The sequence below is a fragment of the Chelmon rostratus genome, chromosome 4, assembly GCF_017976325.1.
Source record: "Chelmon rostratus isolate fCheRos1 chromosome 4, fCheRos1.pri, whole genome shotgun sequence".
Lineage (NCBI taxonomy): Eukaryota > Metazoa > Chordata > Actinopteri > Chaetodontiformes > Chaetodontidae > Chelmon > Chelmon rostratus.
Genome location: NC_055661.1, coordinates 8,946,542 through 8,971,082, shown reverse-complemented (window position 1 = coordinate 8,971,082; position 24,541 = coordinate 8,946,542). Strand labels below are relative to the sequence as shown.

The following is a 24,541-nucleotide window of genomic DNA, read 5'->3' as shown; positions in this document are numbered from 1 at the left end:
AGAGGTGGAGCGGGTGGTCGGCTGCTGCCGCTTTCCCCGCTGAATTGAACTCTGACCCTTTCTCGGAGTTCTCCCCAACTCTTTCCCGCTTGTCATGCGTTTTAAACTAACAATTTAAGATGGAAGTTGTTCTTGGCCTCTCCGCGCAGTTCGTGTTTGTTTGACTTTTCTTTTGACTCGGTGGCACCGCGGGCTGCGCTCCTCCTGACTGCCGGGTGTGCGTATCGTACATCTGCCGAGAAGCACCTCCTATTTCGCTGTGGAACGATATTCTCGATCAGCATGATACTTTTCGCAGGATTTGTGAGTTGATGGCCCTTTCCCGACCGAGGTATGTTACCATTTTCCTTTGTTTTAAAGATGCAGGGTTATGTTTTTTTTTTTTCTTCGAATAGGATTGGACAGGAACTTGAAGAGGAAGGTCAGTACCAGTAGTTCAAGCAGCGTTCGTGAAGTGTTGACTTTACGCAATTTACAAGACAAGGAAGCTGAAAACGCGCTATTGCCAACACATACAGTACAATAATATTCTTAATCCAATCGGCCGTAGCCTGCATTAAACGCTAAATCTGAAAGATCAGAGCGATCAGAGCAAGTAATTGATTTTAGAATGAAGTCTTCATATTCATTAGTCTCATTTTATTCCGTGACTTGAAATGCTACATGGGCCTATCATGTTTTATGTTAGCATCATTGCAAACTAATATCTGACGCAGTCATCTCTATTGCCTTACATTATCTGAGGCAATATTATAGCCTGTCATTGCATGATGTAAACTCACACCATCAGGTCGTGTCACAGCTGACCTTATTCTGCCCAGCGAATAAGAATCAGGCAAAACCTGTTTGTAGTGGCCTAATAACAAGCGTTGAATGAAGACATGTAATCCAGATAATAACTGCACTGTAATGACCTTTGCCTCTACTATTTGTTTTGCGAAAACCACAGTGATCCATAGAAGTGTCCTTGTGATTTTTTAATTTTTTCTTATCTCTAACCTCTATCTTTCGTGTGTCAGGCAGTGCACACTCAGAAACTCACCGCATGCCCTTCCAAGCTATAATTACTGCAGCTCTTTTGCATCACGGCCAGTTGCTGTGTGTCTCTCTCACACTTTGCGTCCTCATATGAAAATGTAGCTGCTGTGCAGTCTCTGGGCCACGCTGGCACACACACACAGGACTCAGCAGCCTGCATGCAGTCTTTGTACGCGGCAGAACGAGGACAGGGTGAACTGGCACTTTCAAAGAGTTGGACCACTGATGCAACCTACGTGACCAGTGCTGTGAACACACAGACTCTCTACGTGCTCTCAGTCCCCTCAGTGTTGATACGCTTTGGTGAACAGCTGAGAAAAGACTCGCTGACCTTGATATGCTACCACTAACACACAAACACACACACACACACACACTCTCTCTCTCGCTCTCTCTCACTCTTTCTGCATGCAAATTTGCTATCAACATATGTGTGTTCAGCCATCATAGAGAAGCTTTACTCTCGCTAAAAATACCACCTCTTCTGCAAATGCACTCCCATCAATACGTCACACTGGACAGTAAGTTACACATACAGCATCTTTGTTCAGTCATATTTGCCACCGACGATACATACATCTCTTTTTACTGGCATCTGTCTCTCTCGTTGTCTCTACATATGCATGTTGTGCACTTGCACTCGCGCACGTAAACGTTCGCTATTGGCCCAGTCCTCCTATCATGAGTTAGTGGCTCAGCACACTTCCTCTTGTCCCTGTGAGGATGCAGAAAAGGCCTCACTGATGTATGTCAAGCAGCCTTGGCTGCGGTCTTGATGTCTGGTTGTTGAGGCTGCTGTGGTATTGACCGACAGTTACCTTGCTAGATGTAACCACTGGGAAAACTGGCACATAAGTCATTTCAATGTCAGAGCATCACACGTTTAATATATATATATATTTTTTCATGTAAATGTTGTCTGTTAAAGTCATGCTCCTGCATTTGCACTGTTATTAAACTTTTTTTTTCATGTTTGTTTCATCTTCCAGGCTCCAAATGCTCCAGTTCTTGACTGAGATGTTCTCCTGACTTAAAGGTCACATCCTGACGAAGGCTTTTTCAATAATTACTCACCTGACAACACACAATGGCTTCCAATATAATCGTGAGTAATAGGGTTCCTGTATGTACAGTGAAACTGAGCCAAGTTGAAACAGACACAAAGAGATTCCAGCGGATTAACTCATCGAGCAAGTTCCTTCCATAGCAGGCCTTAGATTACTGGTTTTTCAAAAGTTCAGTAGAATGAATTTCTCTATTATTGCTCCAAAGCAAAACCTTTCTGATGATCTTTTTGATAGCTGCATTCACAGTTTACATCTCTGAACACTTTATGTTTTAAAGACTTAAAATGGTTAGTTTAAATGATCTCGCCTGCATAATTTAGGGTGTGACATCACAAACTTGCAGTCTTTTAAAGATACTCGAGGCCCTCATGAATGGTCCCACCTTAAAACTGCAGTGAATATTAACAGATGTCAAATTTTCTGAGGAAGCACTGATAGTTTTGGCCGACGCAAAAAAGCAACACAGCAAAAATGCAAAACAGCTTCTGCTCTTAATCTAACATGTGGGTCCAGCGATGGATATCTATGAAGGACAAAGGCAACATTGTGTAGAAATTAATTACCTCCAAAGATGCCTGTATTTTAATTTATGTGTCACATATTTTTCAACATTGGAGAGTGGAGACATAAGCAGACACAGAAGTGATCTTTGGTAACACTTTATAACACAGCCTGCCTGAATCAGGTAGCATACTTACTGAGGTTCCTACTGGTACTTAAATGAAGGTACAGCTGTGTGGATTATGTTCCCAAAATGATAACAGGAAGGCTCACTAATGCTGCAGTACAGAAATGTAGCTGTAGGTTTGGTTTCCTTATAGCAATGAATGAGATACAATCAAACATATGCTTTGCCATTTTCTCATGGTAGTAAGCAGGTAAGGTTTTCCCAGAAGGAAATCTGGTGTCCGTCTGACAGAAACTTCTGCAATTAAGTTGAACTGTAACCCCCTTTTTCTCCATAGTCCACTTCTTCCATTGTACCTTTGTTTAAGTGCCAGTAGGAACTGGTACTAGTATTTTCTTTTATTGGTAGCTGATCCATACACACACTATTCCAAGCTGTGCTTCCGCATGTTTTAAAAATAAGCATTTTTCAGTCGAAATGCAAGAAGAAAGTAGTCATTGATCAGTGTGAACACAGCTGGGAAGTGATCCCTGTACTAGAGAGTTTCACAGTGGATTTGATAGTCAGTGTCTACCTGCCAAAAACCACAGATGTTCTCACTGATAGACACGTGAACCTGCAGTGAACCTAATAACATCAGATTTGTTCATCATAACCGTATTTCTTATGCAGCATGGGTCATGCTCCTACGTCGCTGTGTGATTTGTATTCATAATCTCTTTTATCACTGCGGTTGGAGTGATTTCCCCACACAAGACGATGAAGACTGAACCGAATGAATGTTTTATTGCAGGTGGAACAGCAGTTTTCTCACAAATTCACAGTGACGGTCGTTCGAGCCGAGAGCGTCACCAAGGGAGCGCTGGGTGACCTGTGTGAGTCTTATTATGTCTTATTTGCCCCATTCATGTGATTCTAACATATCTAATTAACATCTTGCATGTGTGCTTGAGCTTCATATATGTTTGTGTTACTAGAATTTTTGCAGAGAAAATGCAAAAAAAATCCAAAACCCAAATGTACTTATGCTGAGCAAGTTGATACTTTGAATTCTGGATGCTGCTATTCAGTAACACTGTTGAATGTGTGTACACAGTGGACACCCCGGATCCATATGTGGAGCTATTCATCCCGACCGCCCCAGAGAGCAGAAAGAGGACCAAGCACATAGACAACGACATCAACCCAAAATGGAACGAGACCTTTACCTTCATATTAGACCCCAACCAGCAGAACGTCCTGGAGGTTAGACCTGCATTTGACTGTCTAGAGCACAGTCCCACCAGTGCAGGATGACAAGCAGGGAAGGACTGGAGTGTAAACCCAAATAAACACAGTTTGCCTTTTTTTTAGCCTGATATGTGAAAAATGGCATCATCATTGAAACTAGGATCCGAATGAGTCACAGTACATTAGTTTAGGGTCATCTAAAAGTAAATAAGTTAGGGCTTTTTGAAACTTTGATCACTAGATTCAGGTGAACTTACCAGAACAACTATAATTTGTAGCTCTTGAAATGCATTTCGTCATTTAACTGCTCTATTTTTCCACTCAGCTAACATTAATGGACGCCAATTACGTGATGGATGAGACACTCGGGACTGCATCTTATGACATCGCCATGCTCAGCGTAGGACAGACAAAGATGGAGTCTTTCCTCATTGGCAAAGTAAGACATTCAACCCCAGCAGACTCTTCAGCTGTTTCATCACTATCAACGCATGTTGTGCTGACAAGCAGTGTGGAAAATTCCCTTTAAATTCTAGTTAAGGTCTCATGATTCCCCAAGAAATATGTGAGGATCAGTTACAAGGAAACATGAACGTTACACCTTACAGTTTCCATTTAATGCTGCATACGATATTCTGCACGTGCATGTTGACTAAAGTGTGCCAACAGAATCACTCTAGACTTTGAGAAATGATGAAATTCTCAAAAAGTATCAAGTAAAACGTTTAGGAAAAGTTTTCAATGAAGTATTCCTGTCTCTTTCCTTCTTATGTTCATCTCATAGGCTTGTTTGTGTTACTTTGTGTTTGCCTGTTGACAGAGTTACCAACCACAATCAGCTGTTCCTTTACTGGCAATAACCACATGTTTTATTGTTTTGACAGGCAACCAAAGTATACTTAGAGATGTCCCTGGAGATCTGGTATGTATTCCTATCAAGCCAAAAACTGTCTCAGTAATTTCAGTTTAGTTTAAAGTTTTAGCATAACCAGTTTACGTGTGAATGAAGTCCTGTGTGTCACAGCTTCAGGAATACACAGGAATTCAAGAATACATAGGAATTCACCTCCAGCAGTGCAGAAGCTAAAATTAGAACTAAAGAACAAGTTTCTGACTCAACTACAGGATGCTTTTGGAAGCTAATATAGGGTTATAATGCATCATAATTCCCATGGCATCACTGTGTAGGGGTTAGTGAGAGGGTTTGTCCATGCCGCACATAGTTAGAGGGTTAGTAATTATGAGAAGGTGAGTAGTAAAGGGTGAGAGGCCACGGCTGTTTGTCTGAGGAGGTGTGTTTAACATCAGACCACCCCGAGGCAGATCTAATCTGACCTAAAAATATTAATCAGCAGTGATACATACACAGAGTGCTCATATCCTCTATCGGCCTCTCAGCAGAAAGACATAAAAACTTGATTTATTTTTTTGTCTTCCCACCATCACGTTTTACTCAAAGTCGTTCCTGTCATTTGTTTCTGCAGTACCAACCTGGACCTGCGGTTCAGCCTGGCCCTGTGTGACAAAGAGAAGCAGTTCAGACAGACCCGCAGAGAAAGAGTGATGCTGGGCATCAAGAAGCTGCTGGACATGGAGAAGCCTCGCTTCCTGCCCAGCTCTCCAGAGGAGGTGGGAGCACAACGATAAAGTCAAGTTTTGACGTGGTTTAAACGTGGCAACTGTTTGCATTTGAAACAGAAACTGTCTTCTCAGTCCTTGTGTAAATCTATGACGTGCTTCTCTTCTTGCTAAGAGTTGGACGAGAAGCTCGATACCAGTCAGCGATGAAGCCAGCAGCTGTTAGCTTAGCGTTACAGTTAGCACAAAGACAGGAAACAGTGCAAAACAGCTAGCCTTGCTCTGTCAGGAGGTAATAAGAACTGCCTAACACATCTAAAGCTCACGAGTAAGCATATTATGTCTTTATTGTTTAATCCTGTACAAAAAGAAAGTCTGAATAGACTTAAATCTGAAGCTAAGTTAGCAGCTAAGCACAAAGACTGGAAACTGGTAAATAGCTAGCCTCGTTCTGTGCAAAGGTAACAAAACCTGCCTACCAGCACATCTAAAACTCACTAATTAAATGGTACGTCAGAAACAACATATCAACCAGATTTTTAATGTTAGCCAGAGCCATGCTAGCTGTTTCCCCCCTGATTCCAGTCTTTATGCTAGCCATGCTAGCTGTTTCCTGGATATAGCTCATATTTAGCATAAGTGAGCAAATAAAAGTATTTTCCAAAATATCAACCTATTCCTGTAATAACAGAGGCACAATAATTCATTGAATTGTCTGTTCCAGTCCACAGTCACTTTCTCTCTTTCTGTCATTGCAACACATCTGGCACAAGTTTTTTCACAATGGCGGTGAACCTAAGCCTTACTGCCAGCCTGCAGTAATTTGCTGCCACTAATGCTATTCATACAGCATTTTGAAAGCCCCGCCACCACCCCAGCATCCACCTGTCTACATTCCTCAAGTTGGGGAAGTTAATAGCATCGCTCCCCCACTCCCTGCTCTGCCTAGCTAAGTGTTTTCTTGCGGTCAGAGCCTAGATGCCAAATACCTACACTGAACATATTTTACCCTCACGTAATAATCCATTACACATGAGTTAACTGACTGAGCTATAGCCGCTGCAGCCTCTTAACACTGTGCATGCATATAGGAAAGATGGGTGTGACATGTGCACTTACTGTGGCATCTCTCATTCTAGCACAGATTCAGTCTTAAGATATGTGGCATTTGCATGTGATAACTGCGCCGCAGTTTTTCACACACTGTGCTCTCACCTTATAATAACGCTTTAACATTTCTCATACTGGGACCAACTTCTGCTTCTCTGCTCTGAGCTAGGCTAAGTTTCATTTTCTGGTGTGGTTTTGGCCAGACGCCTTTGGGGCTGGCTGTGGTCTTCAGCCAGGCCTGCTCATGTCTTCGACATGTGCAGGAAGCTCCAGAGGATTGAGATAAACAGCTGCCTACCACTGATACTGCAATATCCCTCAACTCCCTGGCTGGAATGACCTTTGTGGGTCAGAGTTTTCAGATGTGAACATTAGGTAAACACGGTCTGCAGAAAGGAAGCGCTGTTGCACAATGCGAATTATGAAATAGCCGAAAATCCGACGGCACAAGTTAAAAAGTGTTTCAAAGGCGTGACGCAACTGGCATGGCACCCTCACTGTATAGAGGCACAGGAGGGAAGTTACTCAACCCGAAAGAATGAGATGGAATGAATGTGAGACTCATGCCTTAGCTGTGTAGTATGTATTTATGAGATTAAACACGTCTCTGTCTTCTTCTTCAAATGATGACTCTCTCCTCTGGTGTGTGTGTGTGTGTGTGTGTGTGTGTGTGTGGTACAGGTGCCAGTGATTGCCATAGCGGGCTCAGGAGGTGGTTTCCGTGCCATGGTCGGCTTCTCAGGTGTGATGAAAGCCCTGTTTGAGTCTGGGGTCCTGGATTGTGCCACATATATCGCCGGCCTCTCCGGATCCACATGGTCAGCTTTTGTTTCTCCTCTCCGTTTTTACACCGTTACACCTTGTCTTTTTCTAAAGACACCTTTCCCTCTCTTTAACTTTTTCTTTGTTGTTACTGGTGTGTTTCTTTCTTTCTTTCTTTCTGTCTTACTCTTCTTTGATGTTGCCTTATGAAGCTGTCATCAAGCGAGACTGGCTTATTTCAGTCTCCATCTTCATGTTTATGGAGTGCCTTATTGGATTAACCTTCCTTACAAGTACAGTGCCTTCTGCATAAAACCTCGTACAGAGCAGAGTGATATTTTTCATGCACGTACATGAAACATTTTACATTGCACTTCTCTCTTTATGCCCATAGGTACATGTCCACTCTCTACTCCCACTCAGACTTTCCAAATAGGGGTCCAAAGGACATCAACAAGGAGCTGATGAACAGAGTTAGCAGTAACCCTCTGAGGCTGTTGCTTCCCCAACACATCACCAACTACATCCAGGCCCTCTGGACCAAAAAGGCCACAGGGCAGCCTGTTACCTTTACCGATATCTTTGGTATGCTCATAGGAGAGACACTTATACCTGCGGTAAGAGCTGCCTGACAGCTGCTGTTTGTTTTAATTTTGGTGGCATTTCTTATTTCTCTCTCCCCTTATTGCTCAGCAATGCATCAATCCTCTGTTTCCCTAACTTGTTTCATTTCCTCTCTTTTCTTTTGAACTGACATCACACTCAAGGTTCATTTTGACTTTTTATTTTCATTTGGTGCTGTTTTTTATTTCTACTTTTTTTTTTTATTTACTTAAAAAAAACACGACAATCACGATGAAATGAAACTCTTACTACCTGAGGAGTGTGACTGCAAATGACTCAATGGCTCTTCTCTTTTCCCAGAGGATGGACATTAAGCTGAGCAGCATCCAGGAGAAAATAAACCAGGCCCAGAGTCCTCTTCCTCTCTTCACATGTCTGCACGTCAAGCCCGATGTTTCTGAGCTCATGTTTGCAGGTAAATATATGGCTTTTTTGAGTGTCTGCAGGTGCATTTATGATCAATTGTGTGTTGCGTGTAGCCCATGTCTCTCAGAGAACTATTTTACATAATGTGATAAATAACTAGAAATAATCAGATGAGTCTGGCCACATGCAAAATAGCCGTGCGTTACTCATTTCCTTATAATGCTGCTCTGCCACCTCAGAGAGGATGTCATTGCGGGGTGGGCTGACGGCTCTGTGATAGCAACTGTTCTACATCAAGGAACTGAGCAGTGTGCACAAGGTCATGACAGACTCTGGGTTAGTCCCATGTAGTACAGTACTTCCTCATTGTTGATGTAGCCTGGGCAACAACTGTACACTATGCTTCAGGGGAATGGACATTTGAATAGAAAAGGAACAACAAAGATCTCCAGTGATCTTAGACATGTCTGTGAATACACAAGAAAACTGCAGTACTAGGGTTAAACTCAAGTGGCTCTCCTTTGGAAACCCTTTGTGAAGCTCTTCTATAAACAATAAATAGGAGACTGACTGTACATGATATTTTCTATTGTTTCTTCTCACCATCACAGCTGAACTTTAAAAAAACTGACCTTCAAAAAGCTTTAGGGCATTCAATCGTTCGCAACTGGACCTCGTCAGTTTGTCTTAGAAGACGTTTCGCCTCTCATCCGAGCAGGCTTCATCAGTTCGTACGCAACCAGACTAGATAGGACAGCTCTAGTCCAATGCAATGGTGTTAGGTTCAAGTATTTATCCCCTGAGTGAGACCAACCCACAAAAACAAGAATGGTATCACTCTATTGTGAGGCAAACGATCCCCCCCAACCTAACACCATTGCATTGGACTAGGCGAAACATCTTCTAAGACAAACTGACGAGGTCCAGTTGCGAACGATTGAATGCCCTAAAGCTTACAATGACCTGGATGGATGAGAATATTCACAGGCACGACCTTCAAAAAGTCATTAAAAGTGTGCCTAAAATAGACTTGTTCTTCAGTTTTTTTCTTGGCTCTCCTCTTACCTTTTGTTTTTTTTCGACCCGGCTGAATGGAACACACTGTGTTGTCAAACGACAGCTTAGGTAAAGTTAAGCTCTGAAATTATCTTCACATTTAATAGCCTGTAATTGTCTGACAGGTTACAGAGGTTGAAGTATTTCTATTGTATGTGCATGTGTGTGCATGTACGTTAGTGTGCATTTGTGTGGCTATTTGTGCTTGCATGCCTCAGTGTTTGTGTATGTGTGTATGTGACAGCTTGTTGCTGTGAAAGCTGTTGCCAATACATCATAATGACTTGTTGGTATAGAGAGAATAATCCTGTTGTGGGCCCTGCTACAAAATTGAACTCTGGGCGACCCCCATGGTTCCGCCCACCCTCTGTGCATTGTGTATGAATCCTGTCGTGCTTAAGTAGCCATTTAAGTGCGCTTTTCACATCCCCATACACTCTGACTGCTATTGAACTATAATTCCAATTAACTTCACGAATTAAAAGTCAAATCTTGCTTTTCTAATTTCAATCCAGTTGTCTTTATTCACATTTAATATGCCCAAAAATGATGAATAGCCATCTCCAGCTGTTGACAGCGGACATATATGCGGTGTTTTAGTGTTTTGTTTTAGTGTTAACAGTTTAAATTTGTGTATTACAATGTAATAACTCTATTTCTAGTGTACAAATGCACACTGAGCACACAGAGGAGACATATTACTTAGTGACAGGTGTCTATGCTGACCAGGGCTGGATATTATTTAAAAAATAACAATATCAGTGCTAATACCAGTACCCTTAAAGTGATAATGATACCAGTAGAGTGCTGATTCGACACCTTTTTTTTTGTGTCAGAGCTGCTGCAGTCGTGGGCCATTCACACATCAAATTAAATCAATGACTGCTTGTAGTGATTGGCTTTGATTAAACTATTCAAAATGGTCATTTTTTCTAGATCTGAGTACAAAAAGGATTGTTTGACTGGAGAAGTATCAGTCCCACTCGGTACCAGGTTATTTAATTTGATACTCAAAACCCAGCTCCAAAAAAAGTGTGTTACATTTCTGTTACACTAACGCTAAGGTTTCAACCTGCAGACTGGGTGGAGTTCAGCCCGTATGAAATTGGGATGGCAAAGTACGGCACCTTCATGACCCCCGACCTGTTTGGAAGCAAGTTCTTCATGGGAACTGTTGTCAAGAAGTACGAGGAAAACCCTCTTCATTTTCTGATGGGTGAGAAAGATGTTTTCATCTAAGCACAACAACCAGACCATTTCGCATGAGTAAGCCTGCTGACAGTGTGTGTTCCCTGTGTCAGGTGTGTGGGGCAGCGCCTTCTCCATTCTGTTCAACAGAGTGCTGGGAGTCAAAGACACAGCTGGTGGCAGCACCATGGAGGAGGAGTTAGGTAATCGTTCTCCATGTTTTGTCCTGAGCAACACTGTACTGATTTAAAAAAGGAAAGATCTTTGCAGGTTATGTACAAAACACTTAATTCAATTTGCATTTGTTTGATTGACTGGAACAGCACAGCTTACCAACATCTATAACTCCACTGAGTTAGATAGATAAAATCCACTTTTTTCTGAGCTCTAATTTAATAATTGTACTATAGCATGTAATAAAAAGGCTATTTCATGGCTCATAAATGTGTTTATACTTATGTTAATCCAAAACATGTTTGATTTACTTGAATTTACATGCCAATAAATTAACCACTGCAAAGAAGAAAAAGTATCCAAAGTCTCCAAAATATAATTAAAAAGGGTACAGTATATGTCGCAATGCATTTTGAAGTTTTGAATCTTGAAATATGTCTTTGTGTAGGTGGATTTAGGTGTTTGTTTCCAGATAATACCATTGTCTTCGGTTTGCACTGTTGAAATAACTTCCATGTTACACATTCAGTCGTGTCTTAGATCCTATTGTTGTCTGTCTTCTCTTAAACTTGCCTCTTTGTCTCATGCCAGAATATATAATTAGAACAGCCAACCTAAAATTATCTCACCAGATTAGAAATATGTCGTGTGTGTGTGTGAGTTACCACAACACTGGGAAGGTATCAGCTTCTTGCGATTATTCTGACAGCTCATCGTACGTTTGTTTTGGTTGAATGCGTTTGTTTGTGGTGACCTTTAAACATTCACACACACTCTGACAACGCATTGGTTGTCCAGAAGTCTCCACCCAGGTTAAGAATGCATTAGTTTATCAGGTGTTTTGCATTTCTCTAAGGACCTATTTTGATAGAGATAAACAGCAGACAGTGAATTTGATAAATGATACATAGCTAAGTAAAAGCACTCTGTCAGGTACAGTGCTGATATGTGCTGTAAATGAGATTAACGAGCTTTTTTTGACGTTGTGACCTAATGAGTGGAGCTTTCTTGTGCCTTACAGAGCAGATCAAACCGCAGCACATCGTCGGAGAAGACAGTCTTGACAATGACGACGAGCCACGTAAAGGTGAGCTAAGATATGCATGATTCATGGTAGGAGCTTTCACACAGACACCTCATTGTGCAGTATAATTAAATTTGCTATGGCGCAATAGAGATATGTGACTTTGACACATCGTTGGATTTGTGCTAAGGTTAACGCCTTAACAGTTTGTTTGTTTTTTGCGGTAATGTTGCTGATCGCACCTGTAAGTGTGAAGCAGCAACAACAGAGCAGTTCCTGTGGTCAGCTCAGCAGAAGTTCTGATACGTGGAGCTTTCACGTCTAAAACTTTGGTGTAATGATCCCGTTAACAACGAGGCAGAAGCTGACTTTTAAGGAGTACAAGCTTCTTCTTTGCAAGTGTGAGCTTTAGTTGTGAGGGAAAAAAGAGGAGGAGAGGAAGAAAGATGGGGGGTTGGGCAGGATGTGTGACAGACAGACTTTTGTTTCAAATGGATTTCCCTTGAAGATGGAATGAAAAGGGGCATAAATATTTTGATGCTCTGGAACACAACAATCTCAGTAAACACAAAAACCTGAGCATGACATTAAATATAATGATAAAGTAATTAGATTAAAAATGAAAAGAATAAAATTCAATTGTATATATATAGCTGCAGATTCAGGTGATAATTCTCTGTAGGCTGATCCCTACAAGCTAAATACAAATACAAATATCAATTACTGCTGCTCTGAGTCAGTATATTAGCTTTAATGGCTTGTTTTGTGTTACGGTTTTTGAAAATGCTTCAGGGGCAACCAGGCTGACTTTGAACAGACGAAAGTCAAACTAGAACGGCCTTTGGTGTGTTTTCGAGTCAACAAAAAAAGAGACTCCTGCAGGTTTTTTTAGTACCCGGCTGATCTTGGAAAAAGATTCGAAACTTGAAACTTTAAACATGATCTGAAGACAAAGACTCTGACACAAAAAAATTTCAGAGAGGAAAATTCCTGATGTTTCCGTCACTTGAGACAGTAATTATACCTGCAGTGCAGCCGGATTTCACTCAAACTAAACTGTTGTTTCACAAGCTTAGAAAGAGTTTCAAGTGTTTTTGTAAACAGGAAGGAGAACAAAGGCATTTGAAAGTCTGAAACAGGCAGTTCAGGTGGAGGTAGATGACATTACAAAGTGGTAATTTTTCGTTTTTGTTGTGTGATTTTTGTGTCCTGTATGTTGTTTGTTTAATGATCCTGTATTTTAAGCACTCAAACTAAGTTTATTGAGTTGCAATTCCTTGTCAGGAAACATTTGACAGCATTTTCTCCGTCATGATTTGGATGTTCAGGTGGGACAGAGAACCAGGAGGCAGAGGACGAGTTCCATCGCACCGCTCAGGCTAGCTGGGTTCAGCGAATGTTCACCTCGCTCTTCAGCGACTCTGCCTTATTCAACACGAGAGAGGGCCGAGCCGGGAAGGTACCTGAAAATGCTCATTCACCTGAAGCCATGAAATTATGCAACAATTCATACGAAACGCCGCAGCAGCGTTCTTGATCCACTTTTCCTGCTTTCAAATTCACAACCTGCCTCTTTTTCTCTCCCTAACACTTCTCACCAGGTTCATAATTTCATGTTGGGCCTGAACCTGAACACCAACATCCCGTTCTCTCCAGTCAGTGGGGTCACGTGCCACGCCCCTACACCTGAGGAGGACGTGGATGCCGTCACAGGTGAGAAGGATAAATGATATGTTAATGTCACAATTCACTGCTTTTAGATTACATTTTTGCAGGAGTCAAAGAAATTGAAAAAAACAGGACAGGACATAATATAATTTACCATCCTTACAATGCAGAGATACAGATTTCCTTGATCACTACAAGCGACTCCTTTCATACGACACGCAGTTATTTTAACCCGTCATTCACAGCTGTAAAACATGCATATTTGGCAGAGTAAGATAGCTTCCCTGGAACTGAGACGTGTGGCTTGAAAAATCTTTAGCCCTGCTTCCATTTAAAATTAGTTGGTGAGTCACAGTTGAATCAAACATTTACCTGCAGACAAAGGAAACATGTTTGTCCATTATTAATTTCGTTCTGTATGATTTTCTCAGACCCAGACGAGTTCGATCGTATTTACGAGCCTCTGGATGTAAAGAGCAAGAAGATCCATGTAGTGGACAGCGGCCTGACTTACAACCTTCCCTACCCCCTCATCCTGCGGCCGCAGCGTGGTGTCAACCTCATCATCTCCTTCGACTTTTCTGCAAGACCCAGCGACTCCAGCCCCCCATTCAAGGTCGGACTCTTTTTTACAGTCATTAGGTTCTAAAAATGACCTGAGTGAGCAGGGAGTCATCACACCTTTTTTCTCATTTGTGCATTTATGCAACAGGAGCTCCTGCTGGCAGAAAAGTGGGCTCGAATGAACAAGCTTCCTTTCCCCAAAATCGACCCCAAAGTCTTTGACCGCGAGGGCCTGAAGGAGTGCTACGTCTTCAAACCGAAAAAAGGCGAAAAGAACTGCCCGACGGTCATCCACTTTGTCCTGGTTAACATCAACTTCAGGAAATTCAAGGCACCTGGTAAGAATGTGCATACGTGGAGGTTTCCACAGCGTGTGTGAGAAGGAAAATATGCCATGTCTTTGTGTTATTATGATAATGTTGTTTTACCGTCATGGCACATGAGACACCCCTTCCTCGAAATTACACACTGGAATTCAGCCATATTCAGTCAGCAGCAGACGGTTTTTCATGTTCAGCCAGAAGCTGGGGCCCTCATTTGAGTGACCCCAGTGAAAAAGTCACAGTGCGGTTTCGTGGTGGAAATGGTGTGTCTGTCTTTAAGCATACCCACAGTACTGAGTGTGAGTGTGTGTGTGCACACGCGTGGATGTGAACCACAGTGTGTTCAGTGTTTTATGAGCGGCTCCGGTGAATTATGGTTCCTTAAGGAGCCAGGTGCCGACAGGGAATGTCTCGCTCCTGTGGGAGAGCGCTGCGTGTAAACAGGCCATATATCATGAGCCATACAAAGACACACTATCACCAGATCTCCACTGCTGCTTCTTTACATTCACTAGGTCATCAGCCCTCATACTTCCGCAGTCTGTTTATGCACGTTACATAAGCATTTTAAACTCCAATGCAAAAGACATCTGAAGGAAACGATGCCGTAAATGGACTTCCCGTTCCTGCCGGCTCACTATTACACGCTTGTATTTTCCAGACCGTAACACACGCAGACACAAGGGGCATAGATATAAATTAACAAATTTATTTAACAAAGAAAACCAGAGTAAACCAAAACTCAGGGAACTATGAATAAAGACACACTAGGGTAAATGGGTTCACACAGAGAACGAAGACAACACCGGGAAACAATGAATAAACACAAAACAAGCAAACTCAACGGAGCAGGGGGAAAAGACTAAGACAACACAAGAAACTCACTAACACAAGACGTGGCAGGACTATAGACAAAGACAAGACTAGAAACTCACCTACATATACTGTGGCAGGACTATAGACAAGACTTACTATCAATGTATAAAATAAAGAACAGAAAACACTCCCGAAGGAGGAAGAAACAACAGAAACAAAAATCACCCCTGAAAACTCAGAGGAAAACAACACTACTAAGAAATAAAAACAAAACCAAAGAACAATCTAACAAAGAACTGAAAATCGGCTATAATTAGCGATAACAAAACAACAAAACTAGACTATAGAAATAACCAAAAAACAAACACTCACCGTGAACAAGGCACGGACATGAACACAGACAAACCAAGGGAAAAGCACAGACATGAACAGAGGCACGGACATGGACAAGGATGACGCAACGAAACACTCACTATGGTGCTATGGCTATGGCTATGGCTATGGATTCTCAAATCAATAAGGGAAACGTAGACAGCAAGATGACGCAGACAACGACCTGACAAAGACTGGGGGGAAGACACAGACTTATATACACAGGGCAGGAACACTAATGACACACAGGTGAAACACATCAGACAATCACAAGGGCGGGAAAACACAGGAAGTAAAGTAAATAAAGAAACAACATAAACCTTCAAAATAAAACAGGAACACACAAGGGGAAACTTAAAAGAAAACGGCGTGCACAGCACGGGTCATGGCAGTAACGTCTTCCTGCACGGGGTCGTTCATCTTTACCTGCCACAGTATAATCATTTCAGGACAAAATTCAGGATCAATGTAGTAGACAATGAATCAGGTGTGAATAGACCAAGCTATTTTGCACATTCAGCTCCACCGCACCCCTGAACGTTCCACAAGTATCAAGTATCAGCAGGTGGAGTTTTCCACTTAATGGACTTCATTCATTCATGTTGTCTTAAATTTTGAGTGTTCAACAGTTCTTTCTTGACAAAAACAACCTCATCAATCAATAAAATCAAAATATAATAACAGACCTTAAAGTGAGACTGTTCTTCAAATCTCCAATATCCCCAATATCAGCTCTGCTTTCATCCCAGTGAGTTTTTGTGAAATGTAATTTTTATTAATTCACTTACTGTCTTATTACAGGTGTCCCCAGAGAGACTGAGAAGGAGAAGGAACTGGCTGATTTTGACATTTTTGACGACCCTGAGTCACCATTCTCCACGTTTAACTTCCAGTACTCCAACGAGGCCTTCACCAGACTCCATGACCTAATGGAGTTCAACACACTCAACAACCTGGAGGTCAGTGCTGCCCCTGTGGTTTCACCACCGGATACGAAGCTTTCTGACGTCAGACAGCCGGAAGCAGCAGTGATGTCTGCAGTGTGCGTTGCAGTCTCATACAGGAAATAAAAACGTGACTCAGGGCTTTGCACAGAGGCTGACTAGTTTTCATAAATTCCCTCAGTCATTCACTGTTAATCTGCCTTCATTCAGTGTTTGTCAATGAGGACGTTTTACATTTTTGTAGTGTCATTACACAAATATCAGTTTGTTGTGCAACATCAAACTTTTCACATCCTAAAGGCCGGATAGTGCAAGTCTTATCTGGCTTACAGTAGGTGTGTCACTGTGAGAGGTCAGGCTGACTTTCACTCGCTGTATCTGAGTCATTTCCCTGCTGAGTAAGGATTCAAATGTGATTCCATGAGCTTGATTTCACCGGAAGGTCAGACTTTGACTGTCAGTAAAGATATTTTCCTCAAGCAGCAGGACTAACGTATGGAAAACCTCAACAACCAGCTTAATGTTGCATCCCTCAATGTTTTATTAATTTATTGGGAATGTTTTGTCCTGTAGGAGAAAATTACAACATAGTTTGATGATAGTGAACTCACCAGTGGACCTAAAGACCGCCTCTTACAATAACTGACATTTGATAGAACTGCCTGAACTTTTGAAACGTAGCTGAATGGATTTCAACTTTCCCTCATTCATGACACAACATGGACTGATATAATATGGCATTTTGGATTCAGTCCCTGTATTTGTCCCCCGCAGGTGATCAAAGAAGCCATCAAGGACTGCATCGTGTCCCGGAAGGAGAATCCCTCGTGCCTCTCCCTTCCCTTCTCCCTCAGTGAGATCCCGAAAAAGAAGTTTCTCAAACGGGATCCTCGGGTAAAACCCTGGAGTCACCTGGGAAACGACGACCAGTAGCCTGATCTGAGACTTTGGATAAAGTGGACTGTAGGGATTTTTGTAGATTCTGACTTAAAATAAAGCATTTTCTTTTTGGAAAATGCTATCGCGTTGATCTCTTTTCTGCATACTTTTAATCATACTTTAAATTTTGGAAAGAACCATAACGTTTATTTTTAAAAGCCTTGTGATTGCAGTCATTTACGACAGGGTGAGAGCTTTCGTCTGCTGGGAAAACTGATGCTGTGTATTGAGCGCAGACAGCTGATGTCTGTGCTTCCCTGCTGCCTGTGAGAAAGATAGGATGTGGAGAATGACCGCTCACTGAACAATGCAATGTGACTGGAGTTGCAGCTAACATCTGCCTCCGTCACAAACAGCGGGAGACGTCTGTGTGCTCATTCACTTCACTTCCATACATCATGTGAATATTCCAGCTGCTGCATGAGGACACCTCTTGATGCCTGGAGCAAAAGCTGCGTTTGCATCTTTCCTGTGACTTTTTGACGCTGAGCTGTGTGAATGTGCTGTAAGAAGCCTCACCTGTACTGTACCTGTTTGTCAGCTGAGCTCTTTCCCCATTGAACGTGACACTGCAGAGCATGCAGATCGGCGTGTTTTTGTTTTTCTTCGCCGGATGGCCCGTCTAAACACGTAATCCTGCTTGAAAACATGGAAGAGGGGCTTGTAACCATTGGTTTTGTTTGATGACAGCTCCTACACACGCCAGGTGCACCCCCCCTGGATACCTCAAACATCTCAATGATGCTTATCCACCTACAGCGAAGGAGCACTCCCTGCTCCCCCGTAGGGTGTGTCTCTTATTAAAGCCACCATTTTGGAAAAACAAAACTTGATACCATAGAAACGGCGCCGCTTCTTCTCTCCCTCTCCCTCTCTCCATTGGCATAAAGGTGTGTTTATTTTCCTGACCATGTTGTTTCAGCCTGCCTTTCAGATACCGGCGCAGGTTTGTTTTTCTCGGGCCATTTCCTCCCCCAGCAAACCCGACTCGCTGCAGGTGAAGTGGAGCTTATGTCAGAGCGAGGGAAGGCTGGGTGGAGTGGAGAGAATCACGAGACCCGCTCGCAGCTGGGAATGGTGGCTCTCTGCAGCACACAGTGGAATTTTACACACTACACCTACACCTGCAGCAGTGGAGGCCTGGAATCTGACACACTACACCTATACTCGCAGGGGCCCGAAGGCTGCACACACAGCAGTGGAATTTTACACTGGAGCACTTCCGACCCCTCTATGCTCATGTTTCACCCCCCCTTCAGTCTGAGACAACAAAAAAAGGTGTTCTGCAGTCTCGCTGCAGGGATTCATGACCGACAAACCTTTGCAACTTTATGCCTTTCTGTTGATTTTTTAGCACGTCATTTGTGCCCATAGCATTCCTTTATGTTTGCAGAGTATGTTTATTTGCTTTTGTTTATTATACCACTCATATCTGACTGTTACATGTGTCAGTGGTTCCTGTTCCTGTTTCAACTCGGCTCCCTATTAGCCTACAGCCAGTTAGCTTAGCTCAGCATGAAGACTGCAAAAGGGAAAACAGCTAGCTTGGCTTTGTCCAAATGTACAAAAACTGCAATGTATTAAAAGATATCATGTGGATTGAGTTTTAAAGTTGCCAGTAGATTCATTTTCTTCCCTTGGGAACAGGCAGGCTAGCTGTTTCCCCTTGTTTTCAGTCTTTAAGCTAAGCTAAGCTAAGAAGTCACTGCCTGGAATGGAGAGATGTGAGAGGGGTATCGATCTTTCCGTTGTGGCTAATTCGCAAAAAAGCCTTTTGGCATATCTCCCTTCTTTAAGACAAAGTGTATCCTCAAAGCTTTGTGCAATAAAACAAGCATTGGTCATTTTATGAAGACGTCTCGTCAAACTCTGAGTTGCCATGTTACACTTTTATTTTTCTTTGTAGTGTACGGTTAGCTAACGGTTAGCATTCATGAGCTGTAGCAACTTGATTTTCTAATATTTTTTTTGTCATATTACATTTTTAAGTTCTTTGATAATGTTTACAAATGTGTAAGATGCTAAACGGTCAGTTCTGTGTGCAGAAATACTCCAGTGATCATTAACTGTTTGGATTTTAACTGGCAAAGCATGTCATACATAATGTTTATGTGCAACGAAAAAGAACGATAATAAAAGAGAGAAGTTTATCTTTTGTGTAATGTTTTCTGATAAAATATTCGACACCCTTCCTTTATCCTGAACCAACAAAGCAGCTGAGGGAAAAGCGCGGCTGCAGCGTGTTCTGTTTCCTCCTGTTTGTCTTAGATATGACAGGATCGGTCTGTGCAAATGAAATGTTGGTTTTTACTGTGTGTTGGACTGCAGCTCATGGCTTTATCCACAGCAGAGATGTGTGATTTGGATCATCCTGTCTTTCAAGCCTGAGATTATCTTAACTTTGATGCAAATGAAATGACTTTGTCATATTGTCATTTTAAGATGAGATAGAGCTTTATTCATTCTGAGGGACATTCATGTGCAGTTGCTGTACAAAGTAGGAAAGAGTGCAAAGAGATGACATATAAAGATGGCGACGGCCGGAGCCACCGTCACTGAGCTTCTTAACGGCTCTTCACAAAGCTATGAGTGACTTTACAGAGACTATGTTTTGTACAGTCTACGTTCATGCCTCACCAAGACAAAACGTGACACAGACGCATTATCCTCTGGTCTGTCGGCGAATCTATTGCACACTTTGGTTTGAGACTGGGCTGAAAAACAGCTATCCAAATCCACAAAATCCAAACATATACAATGGCAAAACAAACAAGGTTAATGGTAGGCTGCTTCTTGTTGAGTTGGATGAGAAATACGAGAAGTTGCTCAAAGCTCTGCATTTACGCTATCAAATCTCATGCGCAGGTAAGTGTATATGGTTAATTCAGTGCCCACGATGCTGCACACAATGTCCTGATGCTAATCATGGCTGTGATCCATGCAGAGGCTGTAATCCAGAGAGAAAAGTGAGATGGATCTTATTCTAAACAGTTCATCAATCATCTATTCAGAGTGGAATAAATGGTGCATTTATTATACAACAAAAGAGCTTTTCAGGTCTTTTATTTATTGTCAGGGATTTTGGTCAAAGTCAGTTTCCACATATTCAGTCATGTGATGAATGATGATAAGCAGTCATTAAATCTCAAACTTGAAGCGTTCCACAGTTAAATCACTCATATTAATCTAAACATGGTGCAAACGGGTCACTTTAAAAGCTTGGTTCACACACACTACAAACCAGAACTCCCTCCCTCGCCTCCAGTCATCCACTCATGCACATAGATTGGCTTTATTCGTCCAGATTTTTACGGATCTGGTTTTGACATTTTGAAAAGTCATTTTCAGTGCTGTGAGCACCACAAATGAAACCTGTATATTACAATAAATGCTGCAATTTATGCACTACAAAGACTGTTTTATTAATGATTGCGTTAAACATCTGTTTGCCTCATATTTGGTCTGCAGTTTTGTGAAGAATGTTAATTTTTTAGTCAATAAATCGCGAGGCCAAAAATGTCAAACTCTTTGAAAAAGAAACTCACAGATGAATTGCAAGCAATAATAATCAATTTAAATGGTGCATGAAGAATTACTTCACATGCACAACACAGGTAGAAATCTCAAAACGGGACATCTCAAAACCCGTGTCAATAAAACCCAAACGATCTGCATCTATGAATAGATCAACATGACATCTAAAAGCCAAAAATATGTGCACCGCTTCTGCGATCATGTCAACACGCTCTAACTTTAAGCTCAACGTGATGTTACGAAACAAGCCCGGGAACCACTTTCACCTGCAGAGGGGAGGAAGCCACCCACAGTCTCTGCCAGCCTGAAGACCTGCTCTAACGCAGCCCCCGCTAATTCATTACATTCCCCAATTAAATCATCATCGAGAGCAATGTTCCCCTCATGTGAAAGTACTAATTATGTGCTTAGGGTACTTTGCTATGATGTTAGACCGTTTCTCTGGCACGGAAGCGCCTGGCTCAGCGCCTGCAGATTTGCTGCAGTAGCTTCTCGGAGGCCTTTTCAACTTTCTTCTCCTGTGCAGTGCCGCTCTGTCTGTCTCTCTCAGCGTGCAGCGTACAGTAGGAGGGGAAGCCGAAATATTGAAATTTTCCAGCGCTCGTTAATTTGCACATTCACGTGAAGCTCATGTATGTGCCTGTATCCTCGCCTTTTGATGTGTTGAGTCATTCACATAGCACAGACGGGTTGGGGCCCTCCACAAAGCTCGCAATGAGGACACTCATGACCAATGCACGCAAGGCTGTGGGAGTGCACGTGAGCGTGTGTGTGTGTGTCTGTGTGTATGGGGGTTAAATGAGACTTCTCTGTTTCCCAATCATCCACTCCTGCTATTCTGATTGTGATATTCAGCTTCACTCTTACGTTGTCATGCCCAGTGCAGTGAGCAACGCTTTCTGTTGCCTTCATGGGTCAGTTATGCCAGATATAATGTGTGTGTGTATGTGTGTGTGTGTGTGTAGTTGTACTCGCTATATGAGGAGAACAAGTTTTTAACCAACAGAGTGAAGACATTTTGGGACATTTTAGTCAGCCCTGCAACTTTAAATGACTGCTTGAAGGTTTAGACTTGGTTTTAATAGTTGGGTTAGAATTAGGTTTAGGATAGGCTTAGGCTTAGGGTTAGGGTTAGGCATTTAGTGGTGATGGTAAAGGTTAGGGTTAGGGGCTGGGGAATGCAGCATGTTAGTGAGGGCCCTCATAAATGTAGAAGTGTGTGTGTGCATGTGTGTGTGTGTATGTGTGTGTGTTGGAGGGAATGGGAGGTCCACAAAGGCAAATACATAAGCTGGTGTTATCCTTTCCCCTCCTGAGGCAAGCGGCCAGCAGTCTAGACAGGCCAGATAAGGAAATTAAAAAAATTCCACTTCCAACAACAAAAAAAAGACATTTATGAAACGTAGGTGTGTCCAGCTTTCTCGACTTCCCAGAAGAGGCCCGTGTGTTCCGACCTTATTGGTCAGGATCCCCACCAATGAACTGCGTGCCTGTTAGCCATGGCAACATCACAGGACTCCCAGCCAGGATTTAACATGAGCTCCGAAGAGTTTGAGGATGAAAAACTGGAAGGAGCCAAAACTTTGACCCCATTTGTCCTGCAGCTTGACAAGCGGATATGTCTGTTTGTGTTTATTCCAACCGGCCTCTCTGATTCAAATAAAGATGAGTGTGTGAATTAGCAGCATGGAAAGTGTGTCTGACTTCTTGCAAAATGGAAAGCGCACTTTCATTTGACGCAGGAGAGGCCTGACATCACTTAGCTGACATGGTGGTCCGTGGGATCACGGGCCATTAACTAAATGCTTGTACCACATCTGTGAAATGGTCAGTAGACGCTGTGACTCAACACACACACACACACACACCAGTGCTGCTTGTGTAGATCATCTGTTTGGATTCCAGCAGATAACCCCCAGATTTAATCGCTGCAGCAGTTGTGTCTGCGTCCTATCAGAGGAAAAGCCCATGCAGTCATAGAGGTGAATTATATGGTTGCTATGTAGGGGTATCACACACCCCTATGTGTGTGTATGACTGTGTGCATTGTTTCCTTAAACCTTAATTCATATCATGCTCAGGCTGAATGACACCATGTGGAGCTTATTTTTCTACTGAATATGCACTTAGAGTTGCAATTTATTGCTCCGTTTGTTCCTATTTGCACCTTTATTTGCACCTCTATTGTTCTTGTTCTATATTGTAGCGCTACTGCAGGTCATTCCTTTATTCCTCCGCTGTCAGACTGTACAATCCAATGTATAGCTATTATGTGCAATAACCTGTATTCTTCTCTGATTATAAACATCCAGATCCACTACTGCAGGGAAAAGGTCACTTAAACTCTTACAGTTGTTATTTTTTTCCCATTGTTCTTATTAGCACCCTTATTGTTCTGATTTTGCATTTTATTGTTCCTTATTGTTCTTACTTGTACCTCCATTTGCTGGCTCTGTGGATTATTCTAATGGTTTACAGTCCTACTTTGTTGCATCATTTTGCTGAAGGCTGAAAAAATGTGTCTAGGTATTGAAAGTTTTATGTGAATTATTCCATTCTTTTTAGTAATCAATTTCCTAATAATCCTGCATCTTAATTAAAATCATTCACTTTTAAACTTTTACAGCAATTTGTTGTAAACTTTTTATAATGTTTGGTAAGTTTAAGACTATATTTCATTGTATGCAAGTAACATGACAGTAAAGACAAATTGAAGTGAAGTTTTGTGATTCATATTGTTTTATCAGTAAATTTTTTATTTGATTTTATTTCTAATTCTTTATATTTTTATTGCATGTGTTTTTCTATACTAGAGTATGACTCTATCTTTACTGTTTATTTTGTATTTGTTGTAGGAATAAAAGGGGGAAAAAATTAACAACACACAGTGGCAAACACAACGAGTACAACCAACCAAAATAATAAACAAAAATATTAAATCAAATACATATATTTTATGATTTTGTTTTATTTTTGTTTTTTGGTACTAGATGTGAAAACTAAAGGTCCTGTTTAGAATCGATTTCAAAGACTATGAAACATTGCCGGGTTGGAGTAGGCCTACTTAGATTTATGAATGTGAGGTTTGGTAAGCAATGACATGATATTAGTAACATAGTAAGTAAAACAAAAGTTGGTAGTTACAGAAAAATAGACATAAGAAAAATAAACAATGACTGTGGGGCTGTACACCAAGGACATATCCATGGTAATATTTTGCTAATACTTTTTGACACATGTGTGAGTTAAAATGCACTGAAAATATGATTCAGCTAAATAAATAATCGGGAAAATTTTGTGAGTTTTCTACGAATACAACATTTGATAGAATCTCGTTGATGCTTCGTTAAAAACGTGCCGACTCATGACTGTAAAGGGATAAGTTTCAGTGTGACACTGTCTCACACAGTAGTTTCATTTCTTAAGTTTGATCACCCTCTAGCGGACAACGGTGGGAAGTACAGGCAGATACTTGCAGTGTCATATTTTTCCCACCAGGTGGCAATGTCGTGTACACGGAAGCAAAAACCGCACAG

The 24,541-nt window shown here is 41.8% G+C and overlaps 1 protein-coding gene across 1 annotated transcript; it reads left to right on the top strand.

The window, feature by feature from the left end:
* On the top strand, positions 1–19,615 carry LOC121605939 (cytosolic phospholipase A2-like). The gene is made up of 19 exons (XM_041936071.1): positions 1–331; positions 2,028–2,143; positions 3,527–3,608; positions 3,830–3,978; positions 4,289–4,402; positions 4,848–4,885; positions 5,448–5,592; positions 7,333–7,469; positions 7,808–8,030; positions 8,338–8,452; positions 10,538–10,675; positions 10,761–10,850; positions 11,843–11,908; positions 13,174–13,304; positions 13,447–13,558; positions 13,945–14,129; positions 14,226–14,415; positions 16,390–16,547; positions 17,307–19,615. Exons 2-19 carry the CDS (start codon positions 2,126–2,128, stop codon positions 17,463–17,465), a joined length of 2,250 nt encoding a protein of 749 aa, XP_041792005.1. The 5' UTR covers positions 1–331; positions 2,028–2,125; the 3' UTR covers positions 17,466–19,615.
* The last annotated feature ends 4,926 nt before the right edge of the window (positions 19,616–24,541 follow it).

Excerpts from the sequence above, each read along its gene's own strand:
- LOC121605939 (XM_041936071.1), top strand. Across the intron at positions 13,305-13,446 it reads GAGAGGGCCGAGCCGGGAAG|GTTCATAATTTCATGTTGGG; the intron begins GTACCTGAAAAT and ends ACTTCTCACCAG. Across the intron at positions 14,130-14,225 it reads ACTCCAGCCCCCCATTCAAG|GAGCTCCTGCTGGCAGAAAA; the intron begins GTCGGACTCTTT and ends TTTATGCAACAG.